Source organism: Dermacentor silvarum, chromosome 1 (assembly GCF_013339745.2).
Source record: "Dermacentor silvarum isolate Dsil-2018 chromosome 1, BIME_Dsil_1.4, whole genome shotgun sequence".
In the NCBI taxonomy this organism is placed as follows: Eukaryota; Metazoa; Arthropoda; class Arachnida; order Ixodida; family Ixodidae; genus Dermacentor; species Dermacentor silvarum.
In genome coordinates, this window is record NC_051154.1 from 247,724,713 (window position 1) to 247,743,918 (window position 19,206).

The 19,206-nt window shown below is 47.4% G+C and overlaps 1 protein-coding gene across 1 annotated transcript in view; it reads right to left on the minus strand.

Annotated features, from left to right (window-relative positions):
• Positions 1-1,931: 1,931 nt before the first annotated feature.
• LOC119438615 (snRNA-activating protein complex subunit 4) overlaps positions 1,932-19,206 on the minus strand; it is a 121,452-nt gene continuing 104,177 nt past the window's right edge. The window contains 3 exon segments of the mRNA XM_049660627.1: positions 1,932-2,275; positions 2,278-2,482; positions 10,140-10,309. Coding sequence (XP_049516584.1) covers positions 1,932-2,275; positions 2,278-2,482; positions 10,140-10,309 — 719 coding nt within the window.

Consider the following 19,206-nt stretch of genomic DNA (forward strand, 5'->3'; position numbering starts at 1 on the left):
GTTTTGCGCACTATGAAAGAAACGCATTCACGAAGTGGGTCTGCTGGACACATTGTCGGCATAGCAACACAGTGTCAGTGTTGCAAGCTGCGCTATGCAACGCGCAGTGACGGCCGTTAAGTCCGAGACGCGCGAAGAGAAATTATCATCATGAGTAATAAGATGAAAAGTTCGCGCGTACTTCTGGAAAATATTGGGCTACGATCGCCCAGCTTCGCTGTTTCAAGCGTTGCGCGACCGAGTGCAAGGTTAAGCGTTTTTTTTACATTTTTTTTCTGAAAAGCTGCCGTCAAAATCGGATCCGATGTTATGGCCACGCGAAGCGCACTGGTTGACTTAATTGCTACGGGTTCTGTGCGCGCTATCGAGGTGCCGGGTTCTCGTGATTAAGTTCTCGAGTGCCATGCAAGAAAGATGGAGCAGCAACGCAAGCTCGCTGTCAAGATACGGTGCGCGCCGCTAGCAAACTACGCAGTTGCTACGAGAGTACAGGCAGCTCCCCCCCCCCACCCTGCATCCTGGACTGCCTTCCCACGTTCCTCCCTTGGGCGCGATTCTGCTCACCGTCGCACGCTTTCACTCGCGGGGACGATGTTGTGACCTTGGACTTTATATGGAACATCGCGGCAATCACGACGGCAGAAATGCGCCTGGAGGGAAATATATGGCACCCATACACTTGCGCGTGACCCGCGTTCACGGAGCGAAACGTCAATGTAACTTTTTAAATCGCTTGCGAAATAACCAGGTGCGTCTTTATAACTTTTTTTTTCGGAAAAACTGCCGTTTTGAGGGGGTGCGTCTTATACTAAGGTGCGAATTATACACTGGGAAATACGGTAACGTTATTGCACTTATGTTATGATAAATAATATTAACAAACCCCCCCCCCCCCCCAAAGGCACTGAGCATCAGTGGTAAAGTTGCTCTCCACTATAGCTCTCTTTAGCTTCACTAGCTACAGCTCGCGCGCAAGAGTGAAAGTGGGACAAGGCAGACCGACGGGTGAGGAAAGCAGCGTAAACACAGCCAGCTGAGCAAGCACCGAAGCACGGCACGGGTCTCTCAATCCGTTCGCAGTTTGACGTGGTGAAGCCTTTTATTTTTTCCGTGCAGTTCTGCAAAACAGAACCATGTGTGCTCGTGTCAGCATATTGTTTCTGAAATGGGGAGTTTGTAAGATCGACGGCGCTCTACCACAGAAAGGAGGTTGCGATGTCGATATCAGAGTGCATTGCTCACGAAATTTAAGGATTGTCAAGGAAGGAAAAAATTCCAGGACTTTCAAGAACCTGTACGCACCCTGTAAGAGGAAGAACAGTGCATTTTCTCAGAAGTGTTGATGGCTGTAATATGTGCAGTGATGTAGTTAATTAGGAAGCTAACTACAATATTTGTTAATTAGTCAATTATGCATTTCGATTTTTTTGCGTGAGTAATGTCTGCTGCTTAAAGTAATGTAGCTCAAGGACTACAATGACGATATGTGCCACAGGCAACTTTTTAAAAAGCTATATGGTCTAAAAAATCGGCCCTTATGGAGACATACATTTACTAGTCTTAAAGTCAGCATTTCACTTTTATTAGATGATGGTTATACCTGTTAGCTGTTTTGCCGATATGGTCTTTTCGACCTGTTCAATATTGTACTCTGCACCTGAAAGTGTCTGCTTATCTTTGTATGACAAATTGTCTATGTATTTTCTTAACTGCTGTGCACTGATATATATGAAGATATACTGTGTTCCCAACTGCCACATTCCCGAACTAGAGTTGCAGTACTTAAAGAAACAATTTACAAGTTTTGATTGCCATGAATAAAATAAATCAATAATTTTAAATTTATTGCCATCTACTTACATGGTAATATTGGTATGCCTAAAATACAGAGGCACAAAACAAAAAAAAGCAGCTGGTGCATGCAAGTCAGCCTATGCATCCACGGCAGAGTGGGATGCACTAGAGGCCAGCTCAGTGTCGGCCTCCTCTGCACTGCCATCCCTTTGCTCCGATATGGCACCAGACACAGCTGCCGCTGCAGCCCGTTGCTTGCGCTCCTTCCACATCTCCCTCACCCATGGCTTATTCAGCTTGGACTTTGCACGGTAGTACTTCTTGCGTTTCTTTTGTGGGTATGGGGGGAGCTCCACTGTCTTGGGAACGTTCAGAGTGTCCATCAGTGCAGGCCAGAAAAAGTACGAAATGAAACGTGCCTGCAGCACGTCGTAGTTCTTTCGGGTGGCTCGCAGCTCCTCACACCGACTGCATGACTGCGTAAAGCTCTGTTGCCGACAGACAGGAGGTCATCTTCCAGAAGGCTCCTGGACGTGCACTCAGTACAGCGGATGTCGTCAACGCTGTCTGCATCGAGAGCTGCCGACAGCTCGGGAAACGACGAGTTATCCTGCAGCGCTGGCAAGGAATCGGCGAGGTTGCCATTGGCATAGCGATCTAAAAGTCGCCCAAATGTGGCCACTGTGGTCTGCAAAAAAGAAAGGTGGACAAAAAAGCTTTCTTAATGCTTCTTTAAACTTGCAATGGGCATACCTGGCACTGCCAGATGATCTCACCTAGAAATGAACCATGTCACAGAGCTTGATAGGTTGGACTAAAGTTTCACAAAAAAAAAAGCTTTCCCACGAAATATTTCATTTACTTCGCTGTATCCAATAATTCGTTATATCCGTGTTCATTATACTGAGGTTCGACTGTACTTATTGTGCATTGTCATCACTCAGACATCACTTTATTGCATTCTATGAAGAACCATAACATGTCGTCCTTCGTACAGTACATACCGTGCTTCATATTAAGCATTTATCAAACAACTCCACAACAATCGCCAAGCGTATCTGGTCCTCTCTGGTTCTGTTGCCATCATGAAGGAAGGAAAAATCTGAGGAGAGGCCCTACCCAATCCGTGCGCTAGGAGAAAAGTGTGGAAGAAGTGACGTAGTCATGGTATTTTTCTATTTTCTCAAGATTTTTTTCAAGAGGTTCAAGAGGCTAGCGCTTTTTTTCAACAAATGGTGACGGAAAAGCTGCTAATGAGCAGATGTATACTAATTAACCTTCTAAGCAAGCATATTAAACCACATGTTACAAGGCATTTCGTCCTTGTTGTTGCATGTAGAGCTGATGTTGCCATTGAGACCATTGAAGGTGAGGGAGGAGGGCGGCAGGAAAGCGGATTTGGCCTCAGCAACTCCGCCGCCTCGGTGGCAGTGGCTTCAGTGGCTCCCCTCACCCTCTCTCTCTCTCTCAACTCCCTCACCTTCGACTGCCTTCGTGCGCGCCCGGCCAGTACAGCCGGCTTGGTGCAGATTAGCCTGCTCCTTTTTCGTTTTCTGCCTTTATCGGGAAGCGAGCGTTTGCCGGCGCGGGTGCCAACGCCGCTGGTCCAGCTGGCCCGGCGCCAGCTTAGGCCGCGCCCTGAAGTTTCGTTTTCTGTTATCGGGAAGCGAGCGTTTGCCGGCGTGGGCAGTTTTTTGGCCGGACTGGGCCTGATGCATGAAGGGGTCTCTTCTAAGCTTTTGCTTTATGGCGGTGTTGGAGCAATGCCGGCCAAAGGCTCCGCTGCGTTATTGGCGCGCTGCTGAGAGCATTGTCGATCTGCGGTATGTTCGAATTAACCGTCGCAAATGCTTTCACGTTCGAATTACCGATTGTTTTCGCCCATTGAAATACACAACTTTGACGGGACCAGAGCGTCCGTTCGAATTAACAAGATTCGACTGTATAACAATTTCTGAACACAACTTAGGACGACTTATTAGCATAAGTATAATGTGATTCCATTACGTAATAGTTTCATTACTTGTCAAAGCATGCCTTATGCCACTGGTTTCATTTTTTTTTCTGGAGGCAGAATAAAGGATTATGGAGTAAAAATCATCAGGTGCCCAAAATAAATAAACATATTAACAAATAAATAAATAAGACAGCGATATCTCAAAAGCGCGAAAGGACTCGATCGCAAATATAGGAACAGCATGGATTGTGTTATTGAGCGGCAAATGCAGCATACAACAAATAAAAATTAATAAGGAAAATGCACAGATAGACTAGGGAGTTTTACAAATAGCGCAACCACGCGTCTTTTCTTACCCATATGCCCTCACTCCTGCTTTTTGCGTTGTTTTTTAAGCCAGGTGGTTTGCTTTGGCTTGTAAGTTGGTGCCTTTCTCTCTCCTATTAAGGACATCAGTTCGTTGTCTGATGCGATGATTACACTATCGTGCATTGATGATTTCATGTTGTGCGTTGCACGATGTTTATTTTAGTCAGTAAATGTTACAATTGATATAGGCGATATAACCAGCATACAGACTCGTGTGAGGGCCGCACTTTTTTGCCACAATTCTAATGAGCCTTACATGGGACCGGGCTATTTTATCTCATTTTTCCAACTACAAGTATGAAATCCGCCTTAAACCCCCGTGATCACCTCCTCTCGCCATCTATAGTCATGTACAACTGTAGAAGGCAGCGACATTTGCGCCTCAAAGGCGGATGCACACGAGCATCCACCAATGAGCGCGCACTCTAGACTGACGTCATGAGCCAGACGGCCGCCGACCCCGCCGACAGAGGACATGGTAGCCCGCGCTTCGAGCTGGGCCGAGTCACGTCAGTGGGACTATTTAGTCGCAGTGGCAATCGGCTGCTGTGCTTCATTGATCAGGGCAGGGCGCGCCTCTCCTATCTTGTTAAGTTGTAACCGACTTCTTTTTTTATAGTGGCGACGGGCGAAAGTACGCTGCGAGGGAAACTTTGCAATGGAGCGCGATCTGAATCAGCGGTGAACGTGATTCCTTCTCGGTTGGATTTTAAAAAGAACATTTCCTTTCAAGTTTGGGGGTGCAGCTCTTAGATGAATTTATATGCGAAGAATCTTCCTTCGTGTAATTGTCTTATGCTTTGCTATCACTAATACTGCTTCGCCTTTGCGGCGTAACTGCAGCCAGTTTTTTTTTTTTATTCCAAGTCCTAGTAAAAGCTCTGCTGCGCATGACTGCTATTGATTCTGATTTCGAGTGAATCCGGCTTGGCATCACTTCTGTTACTACGTTAATTATATATTTATGACCTCTGCATACACGTTGCAATGTTTCCATCCCCAGTAAATGTTGTAAGTTATAAGTTTTTTTTCTTTTTTTCATTAGTTGCTAGCATTACCTACTGGAAAGAGAAGCAATGCTGAGACTCATATATCATTCATGTGCATTTCACACACTGTTGAAAAGACTCTGCCAAAAAGGGTCACTAAAGTCTGAAGGTCTTTTTCAGTGTCAAAAAAGTGCGCAAAGCAATTTGTAGCGAGTTGAACATACAGCAACATATTCATTCTCTAGACATAGGCTATCCATATCATTAGAAATAATTTTTAGTTGGCTACCTCTCTCTCTCTTTAAAAATATAATAAACTTTGTCCTGTGTATGTCTTGAAATATAATGTGTCTATGCATGGGTGTTCACACTAGAAATTAGAATAACATGTTGAAGGGTGAAAAAATAAGAAAGAGGTAGCCGCCGTTGCTGCTTCTAATAAGCTTGTTTTCCTATTGTCAGGATTTTCAGAAATAAAGCGAAAGTATGAATAAAAGCCGTGCATGCCTGTATCAATAATGAAGCAGTTAGCTTTTAACCAATAACACTTTAAGGGAAAAGGTAGAGGCAACTCAAAAGAAACCATAAATGATTTAGGTAACAGGAATCTGGTAATGAGATTTTAGCAGTGGGGGGGGGGGCTTCGGCATCGTTTGGGGGGAGTGTGGAGGGCTCGAGCCCCCCCCCCCGTAGTTGGCGCCTATGTATGCGCATCGTGTCCGCTGCAATTACGTGCATACAATATCCAAAGAAACTACTCGACCAACCGTGGCTGCCACATTAACAAAATAATAAACAAGAAAAGCTGGGACTACACAATTGCACGTGTCACCCCGCACAATACCTGACGTGGTTTGTTTGTTCACATCATCCCACTACGGGGGACTGGCCATGAATTGGGCAACAGTGGTAGAAAAGGGAAGAATAATTAAATAGGATTTTCTTATTTAAGAATGAGATACGAGTATGAAATGAATTCTAATCGGTAATATCAATTTTCATGGCATAGTATCTGAAAATTTCAAGTTAATATTTTGTTTTCATGTAGGCTTGGCCCACAAACTGCAAATATTGATCCTTTTCATCGTCTGTTGCGTTCCTAATATTGGGGATACTTGGAGCTTCGATAGAAATTTTCACCAGCACGTTGACATGGGCGGGTGTTATGTGACATCTATCTGATGTTAAGAGCCTGTTCATGGTGGAAAAGCTCTTTGAATGGCAGCAATTCCTACGGGAAGAAGCGGTACCTTCATTGCAGCTGCTCACAAAGCAGGGGACATTCTTTTTCTCTCGACCTCGCACGCAAGCATTAGCAGTGCTTACTGTGAAGCCAGCTCTCCAGGATACTGTCTGTAAATTCTACTGGTTCTCCAGTCTAGTCGTTCGGAGTTTAACAATAACGAGAACAATGTGCCACATTGTAAATTTTACGACTAAGCATAGGGGTAGTGCTCGTACTGTACGTATTGTGCATACGAGTACGTTGACTTTAAAATGGTAAAACAGAAAGACCAAACGTGAATATTGCATCTCATTCACGCGCAAGCATTTAGCGCGACCTCAAGGATTCTCCGTTCCCTGCGAGTTGCAGTGTAGCACTGTCGTCTGCACCCTGAACATAAACTTAAAACTCAAAATTAAGGCCACGTAGCGTCCACCTCCGGAAAGAGTAAATGTTTCTTAAAGTGATTACCACAGTGCATGGGTTCAGCGTAATTTTTTTCCAGGAGGAGTCCCTGCCTGTAAGAAGGGAGGGGGGTTGTTTATAAATCCCTGGCACCATTCACGAAAGCACGTGGGTCAAATTAATCTTTTTTAAACTAAATAACATTAGTACTGCACAAAAATATTGCAAAGGCATTCATGACATGTACAAGTGGAAGCGAAATTGCAAAGTACACCAGGAGCAAGAAATGAACAATTCACACGCCAGTTTGCACGATAAATTTGTCCAGCAGTTTCTCCAAATTGCATCACTAATACGATTTGAACATAGAGAAAAACATTATTTTAATTCAGTCACCTTTTCCATAAACACTTGTGACTGGCAACTGTAAGAGTTTGCACACCCTTTGTCTCAAGTCCAGAAAAAGTTTATCTGCAAGTCTTGTGCAGGAGGGCTTAAATATTTCCATTTGTAAGAGTATCATTTAAAGTGAGCATGCGTAGACTTTTTTCGTAGTGCCGGGCGTCTAGATTGCAAATCCGTCTGAGAACCCCACGAAGTCCAAGCAGAGAAAAACAAGCAGAAGCGAGCGATGAAGGTGATCGTTTTAAACAGAAGCAAGAACTGGGCAGTGGCCGGTACCAGCTGTTGGTGAGAACAGTTCAGTTGGCTGGGCTGACAAAGCATCTTAATTTTCATAAAAGCCGGTAAAATCAGCGAATTCGACCGCATGGTCGAATTTGCGAAGTTCATCATGAACATCTTTCAACGTGACATCGACAATGGTAATGACATGATACATCGCAATTACAGTGCAGTCCACATATGACGATACCACATATAATGATATATCGGTTATAACGATGATAACGCCTGCGCTCCCTGCCGCGCTCTCAACGGAAGCAGCGGCAGGTGCGCCCCTTGAGACGAAACTGAAAGAGGGGGAGGAAAGCGATAAGCAAGCGGCGCCTGAGCGGCCTAGGCTCCCTTTACAGTCTCCCTCTCTCAGCGAGCGCGGAAATTCACCGTGGAAGCAGCGGGAGGTGCGCCGACAAAGCGCAAAGCTACGTCTCTCGAGACGAAGCTGCAAATCTTGCAAGACTCGAAGTACGAGCTCGCGCAGTGGATGATATCGACGATTATGAAAACAGGGAGCGCCACGATCATGAAGGCTAGAAGCAGTGTCCATGCCGATCAACGGAAAAGGCAGGCTTCGTGCGCCATGACGAAACCCCCATGGGCGAAACCAACAAGGTGGTGTCCGAACTCTGGGAGCACGTTGCTACTGACGATGAAATAGGTGGTGCTTCAATGGAGTAGCTTCTGAGTGCAAATAGTGCTGCCTCGTTCTGGCACAGAGGCGACGACAGCAGCAACAGTGACGAGATTGACAATGGCCGTCTTTGACACCGACCCCGAGGTTCAACCAAAGTGCAACGTCGTCGATCGAGTTGCTCATTGAATTTACGCACGCTAAATTATACCCGCCAGTGTTCGCGCAGCAGATGGACGTCCATGGCGGTTGTGAATCCGAAACTTCCGCGAAAGCAAGTGCAGATTTCTATTTCAGCGTGCTTAACGATTGAGACGCTATTTAGAGGTATTAAAAAAGTTTTATTTTTCACGGCCTACTTTCTACAACGTAAATTTTTAAAACGAAAGTGGCAGTTTCGGTTTCGGGACTGCAAAGGTATGTTCGGCATTTTTTTTTTCGGCAGTCCAGATACTATAGAGATGATCAGTTATAACGATCGGATTTCTCGTTTTTCTCTATCGTTATAAGTGGACTGCACTGTAGATCTTTCGGTTTAGGATCGCCGCGGAGCACGTGCGCCCGAGCGAGAAATGTGAACAAGAGAGAAGAATCTGTCACGACAAGATGGCGGAATAACGCAAACTTCCGGCGTCACTTGGCGTCACAAAGAGTGACGTCAGGGCCCCTCCTCAGTATTTTCCTTCCTTCATGGTCGCCATTCATTGTCGCCATCTTGTGATGGCAATGGTGATGACATTAGCTAGGCTGGTTCTGACGGTAGGCTGTAGAAAATGCGGTTTTGGATTCATATCGGACTGCACCGCTCGAGAAATTTTAGGAAGAATTTCCTTGGAAAAAAAAGGTATGTGTTATAAGCAAATAATTACTGTAATAATTAATTGTTAACTACTTGTGTAAATACCACTTTCCCTTTAACATCATCTTTGGGCAGGCCAAAACTAGGCATCTCTTGAGAGGAGAGGATGTGTGTTCGATGCATTGACTGTCTCCCAAATGTCACCAATACGGACACTGCCGCTATTGGAATGACCATAGTGGTGACCAGCCAAGTTTGAACTATCTAGCGAAGGCTAATTTCGGCCAGAACCTTCAGTTGGGATTGAACTAGCCAAAAAAACAGAATTACCCACAGTCAAATTAAGCAAGTCTACTGTATTAGGTTTCGCAAGCTTTCACACTGTTGGAATGCACTTCACAAATTCAAAATTTTCCTTTACCATCTCCTCACTTTCGACAAGGTCCACTTGCTGCCCCAAAGACTTCGTTTTAGTGGAGGTTTAGCATGTGGAACTAGACCTCTGCCTGCCAGTCTGTACTGACAAAAAATTGCAAATAAGCTTTACAAGAGGGAAGCACCTTTTAACAGGAGGGTTCTTTTTTTATTTTGCTCTCTTTTTAAAGATCAAACAGCTTCAATGCGTTCTGCTTCTCTGCACACCTCACCATCTATTCACTTCAAAATTATGAGACATTAAGAGACTTGGACAGGCTAGTTGGCTTCGGATGCTGGCTTGGTTGAACATGATATAACGGCACGCATGAGGACGGGACACAGAAAGAATGAAAGAAAGAGGACTCAACGATTGTCCTCTGCGCATTTCTTCTGTATCCGTCCTCATATGCGCTGTTATAACCATGTTCCATCAATATCAGACATTAACTGATAGCTTTCTCTGTGTGCCCAAACCTACACATTACAAATTTTATGTTGTAAGTTTACACCACGAAAAGCTAAGCACACAACATAAAGGGTGACAGTAAAGGAGCCCCGTGACATTTTCTAAACAGCATACAGTCATGCAATGCGGTCATGAATATATGATCCAAAACTATAGTTCTTGCAGAGGAAATTTAGAGCCAGACTCACTGTTGCTCAACTGATAACCATGGGCAACAAACGTAGTGGCTTGTTCCATGACATGTGTACTGATAAGATAGACATGTGTGGGTCTTGTCTTTCAGAGAAGCGTTGTAAAAATTACTTCATTTCAAAATAGTGCAACAGAGCCTGCAAGGAACTTTTCGATCTGTCTTTCTTCTGCCACCCATTGTTTCAAGCAAGTAATGAGGGTTCAACAAACGTACCTCATTGGGTGGCAGCAGGGGCAGCACGAGGTTGGCATTGCTGGGCTGGAATTCGTCTGGCACACCAAGCACCTCCTTGTGGAAGAACTCTTCGAAGATGGGCACGGTGCCCACTTGTTGAATATCGGGATCCACAGGTGGCCTCGGCAAGCCATGCAGATCATGCAGCACTGTCAGGAAAGAAGAGCCACAGCACTGTTCAGAATGTGCCAGTGCTGACAAATATGACTTCACTGATACATAATTCCAGTTCTTTCAAAGAGCTTGTTTTAATAGTGCATTCAATTAAATATCAATTCAGTGAAATAATTCGTAACAAGTGCCAGCATCCTGCAGTCTAGTCTCCGTTTGGCCTAGCATACACACCGTGGAAAGCACACTAGGCGAGATGGGACTAAACTGTTCGGCGGCAAAATCGGAGCTTTTGGTCCTAAAACATCGAGGCAGGGGTTGAAGGGCTACGTCCCCAGGGAGGAACCCAAGATTATCTTACGCTGTCACGACGGATCCGCGATCAAGCAGGTCAAAAAGATTAGATAGAGTTTTAGGCTTCCACATAGCAGCGGGAGGTACCAACCTCAATGCCATTCAACACATTTCAAACAAAACGGACCAAGTCATCAGGTTACTAAGGAGAATCACCAACAGACACAGGGGCCTGGGTGAGGACAGCGCTCTAAGGCTAGTGCACGCCTTCGCTCTCTGTCACTTCACCTACGTGGCAGGTCTACTCAAATGGTCGCAGGCCGAGCTGAACAAGCTCAACACTATGATCAGGAAGTTAGTCAAGGCTACCCTAGGTATACCCAACAGCACCTCGAACGTGACGTAACCTAGGCGTACACAATACGATAGAAGAGATGGCGGAAGCGCAACAGATGGCGCAGCAGGAAAGACTGACGAAAACGCGAGCGGGCAGGCTTATACTCAAAGCAATAGGGACAGACCCCAATAGATCGAGGAACCTGAAGGAGGCCGAGGTAGAGTTGAGCGCGAACCTTAGAGACGGGATCAGAACCCCCCCTCCCGAGAAACATACACCCAGAACACAATGTTAGCAGGAGAAAAGCGAGAGCGAAAGCTTGTTGAAAGAAATTGAACAGCTAGGACAACAGGCGGCCCTCGTAGACGCTGCCTGGGTCAAAGGCAAAGAGGCCTACACGGCCGTGGTGGTCGACAGCCAGGGAGAGGTACGGGACGCCGTCATCTTCACTAAGGATTCCACGGTAGCGGAGCACGCCGCGATTGCTCTAGCCATCAGGAACCGTAAATGGTCTTTCATTTATAGCGATTCAAAGCAGCAATTAAGAGCTTGACAAAGGCTATGTCGCTGGGACTGCGGCTAAAATTATCGACAAGATAGAAACTATCAAAACTGAAATCCGCTGGTTTCCTGCACATATGGGACAAGTGGACGAGGCTTGGCTCAACCTCAACGAGGTGACGAATGACCTGGCACGAGGACTTGCGTGCCGTGCCGGTCAGAAACCGAACCGACGCCCACTACCATTACGGGGATCATAAAGATCATTTACTAACTTACAACGACATAACTAAGTACTACTACTTGGGGCGAGGCAATTCCCACTGCCACACGTAAGTTGAACAGGGCTCAGGCAGTCACGCTACGTGTACTGCAAACCGGGACGTACCCAACTCCCTATTTCGTAAATAAAATTCACCACCCGAAAGAGAAATTAGGAAAGAATGTAACGTGTGCGAAGGCATCATTAAAATCAGACACATGCTGGCGGGCTGTCCCGCGACTCTCGCCGACCCCGACGAAAATGGCTTTACTGGCACAAGACGATGTCAAGCTCAACTACGGGCTGTCCAGAGGGTCCACGATTGCGCCATAAGGCTCGGCCTGACAGTGCCGACGTGGACGCGGCCCGCCTCGGTCTGAGAAAACCGAGCTTCAGGACTCTAATAAAGTTTTGTGAATGAATGAATGAGTGCCAGCATCAGTGTTTTAGCATGACATACAACAGGACATCCAGATGGAAAAAGAGCCACTGGTGAAGGGACTCCGGACCGGGGAGGCAGGGGGAGAGCTCAAGCCCCTCCGGGAGTTTCCTTTAAGGTGCTCAGCCCCCCTATCCCTCCATCTTTCATCCCCACTCCCTCATACCCTCATTTGGTCGGCATGTCAAATAAACAAAAAGTTGGTCATCAATTCATCCCTCCCCATATCTCTCGTGTTATTTTTGCGCCTTCTCTGCAATGTGGTGTTTGATCTAACCTCAGACACGTCGGGGACAAAATTTGGCAAGGACCCCACATGCGCAGCTGCCCAACTTGAAGCCCAAGTTTTCAGTGAGCAGCACCTTGTCGGTTCATTAAACTTTCTTCAAACAACTTTCTTCTCGCTGTGTCTGGGCTGTCGAGAACATGTGCGACATGGTTGTAGGGGTATCGCTAAACTGAGATGCAAACAAGTAACGAGCAGAGTATTTTGCAACCTCCACATCGCACCCAACTTCGCAAAGTTCACTTGAGTATAATACTGGCATGCAAAGAGTCTTAAGGCCCGCATCTGGCATGCACTACCGACAACGTGCGCAAATAACTAAAGTAGATGTGCAGAATGAAAGTATCCATTTGCTTGGCAGAGTATGTAACAGACTATGGTGTCGATGCGACTGTCTACTTGATCAAACCTCCACCACAACGAGCAACCTCAATTACTGTAAAGAAATGCGATGTCATGACAATTATCTTCTTTCTTTTATTTTATTCCCACTCTTCCGTGATTGCAAACGCATACTAAACATTTATGCACACCCTGTTCTCTGTGAAGGAATGTGCCTATTCACGCCAATTGCATCATGACTGGCGTGATGCAATTGCGTGTTGAGAATGGTTTTTAATAACTGAAAAAAAAAAAGCTATAAACAGGTTCCGATGGCATGAAAAAAGACAGTTCCACTTGCAGTGCCAAGGCAGAGGGGGTATCCATGTGTCACAAAAAGCGCTTAATCCAAGCGCGCGCCGCTTGTCACGCAAGCCAGCGAAAGAACACGCCGGCCCTGCGGCAACTTCAACAGAGGGGGAGAGCACATACGCCTCAAACAACAACGTGAACAACCGTGCCGAAACGTCTAGAAGAACCTCGACGAAGCGACGTTAACCTGAGCGAGAGAGAGAGAGCCCACGCGCGCGCCGATAAACCTTCTCACCCTGCGAGTCGAGAGAGATAACTACAGCGTGAGCGTGCGCCAACAGCATGAGTCATCAACTCCTCCCCCTCGACAAAGCTCCGACAGCAGCGGTCGAAGGTGCGAGAAAAGACTCGACGGTTCCCAAACTTTGGCCATGCTACGAGATCACGACTCCGATAGGAAGGTTTGAGAACGCCTGTGGAAGCTATATAACCGCCGTGCGAGAATCACTGTGGAATTCAGGGAGTTCGAGAGTTCAGTCCGCACCAGTGAAGTGATGTAACGTGATGACCGAGCGTCTGCGGAAGAAGGGATTCATTGGCAAGCTAGTCGACGGGTTCATCGAGCGTCTGCATTTCCGGAAGACGTTCTTTCTTCGAGATTTGCCCCGAGTTACGCCGAGATCGTCTGACTTCAAGACCAACACTGGTGAATACGATTGGACACTTAGTGTTCCTTTTTATTTTGTGTTTTACGTGTTGGACTCTTAGTGCTTGTCGTTATTTTCTTGTGGTTGTTAATACCCATCTGATTTGTATTGTGTTGTGTGTGTGTAACTGCCTTGTGTGAAGAATATATTTTGTTGTGTTTTGACAACTCTGGGCTCTGACTCGGTCTTTGGACAGCAACCGGCGTTCGCTGGCGTACCAGAGGGCCCACTCTTTAATTGTCCTTGCTTTCGTGGGATTATTTTCGGAAGCTGATAAGTCAGCTTTGGAATTTGGTCCGGCGTCTGCACCTCGTTCACCGGGGTCTGTGACACCATGTAACACAGCTCCTAACACAGCAGTGTAGCAAGCAGCAGGAGGAAGCCAGGACAACACTACGTGTCATTGTAAGCTTCCATCCGCCACCTATGTCGCATGGGCCAAGCTCTGATTGGGCACACTAAATACGACGACAATCTACTCGATTCGCTTTATGAAAGGTCAGGGGATGTTCCAGCATGAGGAAATGGATGGCAAAGAAGGACAAATGGATAAGCAGTGATGTACAGAACGAGTTAAGAGTCCATAATTACTTGTTTAGCGCAACGACAACGGACACGTGAAAGACGACAGGACAAGGCGCTACTCTCAACTGACATCATTTTATTGCATCCCTCCTTTATATAGAGCTGAAACAAGAACATGCGCAGTGAGCACCATGCGCGGCAACCACCACAACATCTGATCGCCAGAGTGCACTCATGACACTCACAATAAATGACAAATGACATCACAATAAAATGATGTTAGTTGAGAGTTGCGCCTTGTCCTGTCGTCTTTCACGTGTCCGTTGTTTTTGCGCTAAACAAGTAATTATGGATTCGCACCAACTAGCCCGCCAACACATTGTGCTGAGTTAAGTGAGATAATGGCCCACACAATACAGTGGGAAATTGTTAGAGATGTAGTTTGCAGCCCGTTATGCGGCATAATAGCTGACAAAACAACTGATGTGACAGTCGAAGAGCTGTTTGCCACCTGCGTGCGTTGGCTGAAAGGGCACTCAATGTCCACGAGAACTACCGTATTTATTCGAATCTACGCCGATAGTTTTTTTCAGATAATCATATTCCAAACTCTAGGGTCGGCTTAGATTCGAGGATTTTAAAAAACACGCCAGTTTTTTATTGAAACTGCTAAATACAGTACATAGCTAGCGCCATCTAGAAAAGTCGGTATTGCAGCCGCTACTAGCCATGCCAGTAGCCAACCGTACACAAGCGAGGTCACCATTTTGACCTGTGTCGTATCGGTGTGCGGAGTGGTGTTATCGCGATGGCACCAAGCAGGAGATGCCACTATAGTGCTGCTTTCAAGCGAAAAGTTTTGATAGCCGCAGAGGCATCGTCGAACCTTCAAGCCGGGCGGGACTTTGGCGTCGATGAGAAAAAACGTCTGTCGTTGGAGGGGACAACGACAGAAGCTTTTTGCGTGCGCCGCAACGAGGATGGCATTTACCGGACCAAAGAAAGGCCGTCACCACGAAGTGGAGACAGTTTTGCCAGACTTCGTTTGGACGCAGAGAGCAGCTGCCCTTCCAGTAACAACAGAAGTGCTCCAAGCGAAAGCGAGGGAACTTTCAAGGAAGCGAGGCCTAACACCAACGAATTTCAAAGCCAGCCGGGGCTGGCTTCAGAAATTCATGAAGCGCTTAGGCTTCAGCCTCCGACGTCGCACTTCAATCACCCAGCAGCTGCCAAGCGATTCTGAAGAAATGCTGATAGCTGTTCAGAGCGACATGCTGCGAAAGAGAGAAGCGGCAGGCTACAACCTTGGGCAAATCGGCAACGCCGACCAGACGGCTGTTTACTTTGACATGCCAGTGAATGAAAAGGGTGTCAAGGAGGTGAAGGTGCGCTCTGCGGGCTACGAGAAGCGGCGCGCAACTGTGATGCTGTGCTGCACGGCGCAGCCGAAGGAAGAGGAAGTAGAAGTGTGTGCGAGGAGCTGGCCGCTGTGATGGGCTTGGATGACCGTCCTGTCCCTTGTGCTACGCTAACCTTCCATCATTCTTGTAAATAAATCCATCCCATCCGTTACAATTTGGTGGAAGGTGGTGGGTACATCACACTGGACGCCCGAGCTCTACTACCCCTTCGACGCAGCAAACGATTCACCGGGCTACCACCGGGAGACGTCGACATGAGCGATTCGGACGGAGGCGACGTTCGCGTGCGGCAGAAGCATTTGCTCGAGGCAAGCCGGTTACCGGACACCTCATCCTTGTTTGTCCTTTTCTTGTTTCTGTCTTTTATATTGCGCTGAGTTACTTGTTCAGTTACCTCATCGAGAAGCACGCACATTCTCAGGCAAAGCGAATGAGGACGTTGAGGACTGGTTGAGACGCTACGAGACGGTGAGCCGCCACAATGAATGGAGCGCGTTGGCGCAGCTCTCTAACATTGTCTTTTTCCTTGCGGGAACTGCCCTCATGTGGTTCGACAAGGGCTCGCTCACAACTTGGGGCAGATTCGTCAAAGAGATAAAGAAATGCTTTGGCGATTCGCTTTCGAAAAAGAAAAAGGCCGAGCAGACACTTTCCCAATGAGTGCAGTTACCGGGAGAGACGTGTACCACTTATATTGAAGAAATCCTGAAGCTTTGCGGAATTGTGAACGCAAACATGTCGGACGAGGACAAGGTTGGACACCTACTCAAAGGAATTGCCGAAGATGTCTACAATTTTTTTATCTCTAAGGAAGACCTCACTACCCTGTCCGACTTAAAGTGTCACTGTCGTACGTTCGAGGCTCTGAAGACATGCCGCATTCTTCCGAAGTTTGGTCGGCTGGACGTGACCAACATAGCAAGTGTGGACGTATCTCCCTCTAACGGCCTGGCTGCTTTGGTACGGCAAGTTATTAGAGATGAACTGGCTCATTTTCAAGGCCCAGATTCCAACTGCGTGTACCATCAATGCTCCGTTGACGAGAGCTACTTGGAGGCGCCGGCGGCCTGGCTGCGACCTGCCTGCAGTGACCGGCCCCATTTCCGACAACACCCATGCCCAGAGCACCATGATTCAGCCACGAGCAACGAGTTTTGAACGTCGACATGACAGACAGCCTCGACATGGGTCGTCTCCCGTCTACAATGCGCCTTGGAGGCTTGTACCCAACATCAAAGAAAATCGCAGCCCACCTGCGTGCTACAGCTGCGGGGCTCAGGGACACATCGCGAGGTATTGCCGCCGTCGCCCACAGCGTGCTCCGCAAGATCGCGCATATCCGCCTCGCATGTAAGAAGCTACATCCTGGCAACCATTTGTCCCTTTCCGCCAGCCACATAGAGACTACACGTACATGCCAAGGAATGACTCCCCCGTGTCCGACCGCAGCCTGACTCCACCGCCGACTCGGACACGTCGATTGCCATCTCCACGTCGCCACTCTCCTACGCCGCCCCAGCTGGGAAACTAGCCGGTGCGACCGATGAAGGCGAGGTCGCGGGACGGTCACTTTTTCAAATGCCTCCGTTTGTCGTCATGGTAAAGAACAAAGTGTGTGTTTGTGTCGATGGCTTTAATACTGTGGCTTTAGTAGATACTGGTGCTTCTGTGTCTGTGATGTGTCTTGCGTTCAAGAATCTCCTCGGACCGAAAGTGATGTTTGCTTGGGATGGAAATACCACGTTTCGCGGAGTTGGCAGTGAATTGTTGCATCCTGTAGGAGTATGTTCCGTCGTGATAACCGTTGGTGGAAAGGCATTCTGTCGATCTGCGCTCAGGATACTGGCAAATACCGATGCACCCGCCAGACAAGCAAAAGACTGCCTTTGTAACGCCGGACGAACTCTTCGAGTTTAACGTAATGCCTTTCGGTTTGTGTAATGCTCCGGCAACATTCGAGCGATTCATGGACACCATCCTGCGGGGACTTCGATGGGAAATCTGTATGTTACCTGGACGACGTTGTCATTTACAGCAAGAGATTTCACGAGCACAACTAACGACTCCAAGTTGTGCTTGACTGCATACGGCGAGCTGGACTGACACTAAAGTCCAAAAAGTGCCACTTTGGCGAACGTCAAAACGCATTTTTTGAGCCGTTCGTGGCTTCAACAAGCCGAATACGGTGAAAGACCTCCGCAGCTTCCTGGGACTGTTTGTACTTTCGCCGTTTTATTAAGGACTGTGCACTCCTACCTCATCCGCTCACGTCACTCCTTCACAAGGGCTCACCGTTTATATGGACTACTGAATGTGAGTCCGCATTCTGTCAACTAAAATTTCTACTCACCTCAGCTCCAATTTTGCGCCACTTTGACCCAGCGACCCCAACTGAGCTTCACACCGATGCTAGTGGTCTGGGTGTTGGAGCTGTACTCGTACAGATACATAGCGGACGCCAACAAGTCATCGCCTACGCAAGCCGTACTCTTACTAACAAGGCTGAGCGGAATTACACCGTAACAGAAATGGAATGCCTCGCGGTAGTCTTTGCCACCTACAAGTTTCGACCATACTTGTACGGCCGCCACTTCACGACATTAACAGACCACCATTCTCTTTGTTGGTTGGTTGGACTACGCGATCCATCTAGCCGATTAGCTCGGTGGTCATTACGGCTTCAAGAATACAACTTTTCTATCACTTACAAGAGTGGTCGCTGTCACACCGATGCTGACTGTTTATCTCGCCTTCCGTCAGCAAGCACGCGAGATATGGACGATGACTTAGATGAATACCTCCTTGCCATCTCTGCTGAGTTCCCTGATGCCACCGCCTTCAAGTCTGAGCAACAGCATGACCCTTCTATTCGAGCTATTCTTGACGCCGCTCGGTCACCTGCACACGGATCACCTTTCATTATTTTTGAAGATTTATTGTATAACAAGAATTACTCTGATAAAGGCGCTCCACTTCTGCTTGTGGTTCCCCATACGTTGAGGTCTATGATACTTCACGCCATGCACGATGACATCACGTCAGGCCACCTTGGCTTTGCTCGGACACTTCACCGACTGCGCCAGTGTTTCTATTGGCCCAAGCTCTGGAAGATGGTGAAGCAGTACGTTTCCAGCTGTGCCATTTGCCAACGCCATAAGCAGCCAACGACGCCTCCTGCGGGTGCCTTGCAGCCAGTTAAACCGCCAACCGTGCCATTTGAAAAAGTTGGTGTCGACTTGCTAGGTCCCTTCCCCAAGTCTACTTCCGGTTGTCGCTAGATTATTGTGTGTGTGAACTATTTGACCCGGTACAGTGAGACAGTGGAGCTCGCTTCGGCTACAGCAGCAGACGTTTAATCGTTCCTGCTGTACTCCGTCATTCTCCGCCATGGTGCTCCAAGCGTTGTGATTAGTGATTGTGGGCGGCAGTTTAGTGCGGACGTTGTTGAAGAACTACTACGTCTTTGTGGATCTGATTACCGGCACTCGACCCCCTTACCATCCGCAAACAAACGGACTCACTGAACGCAC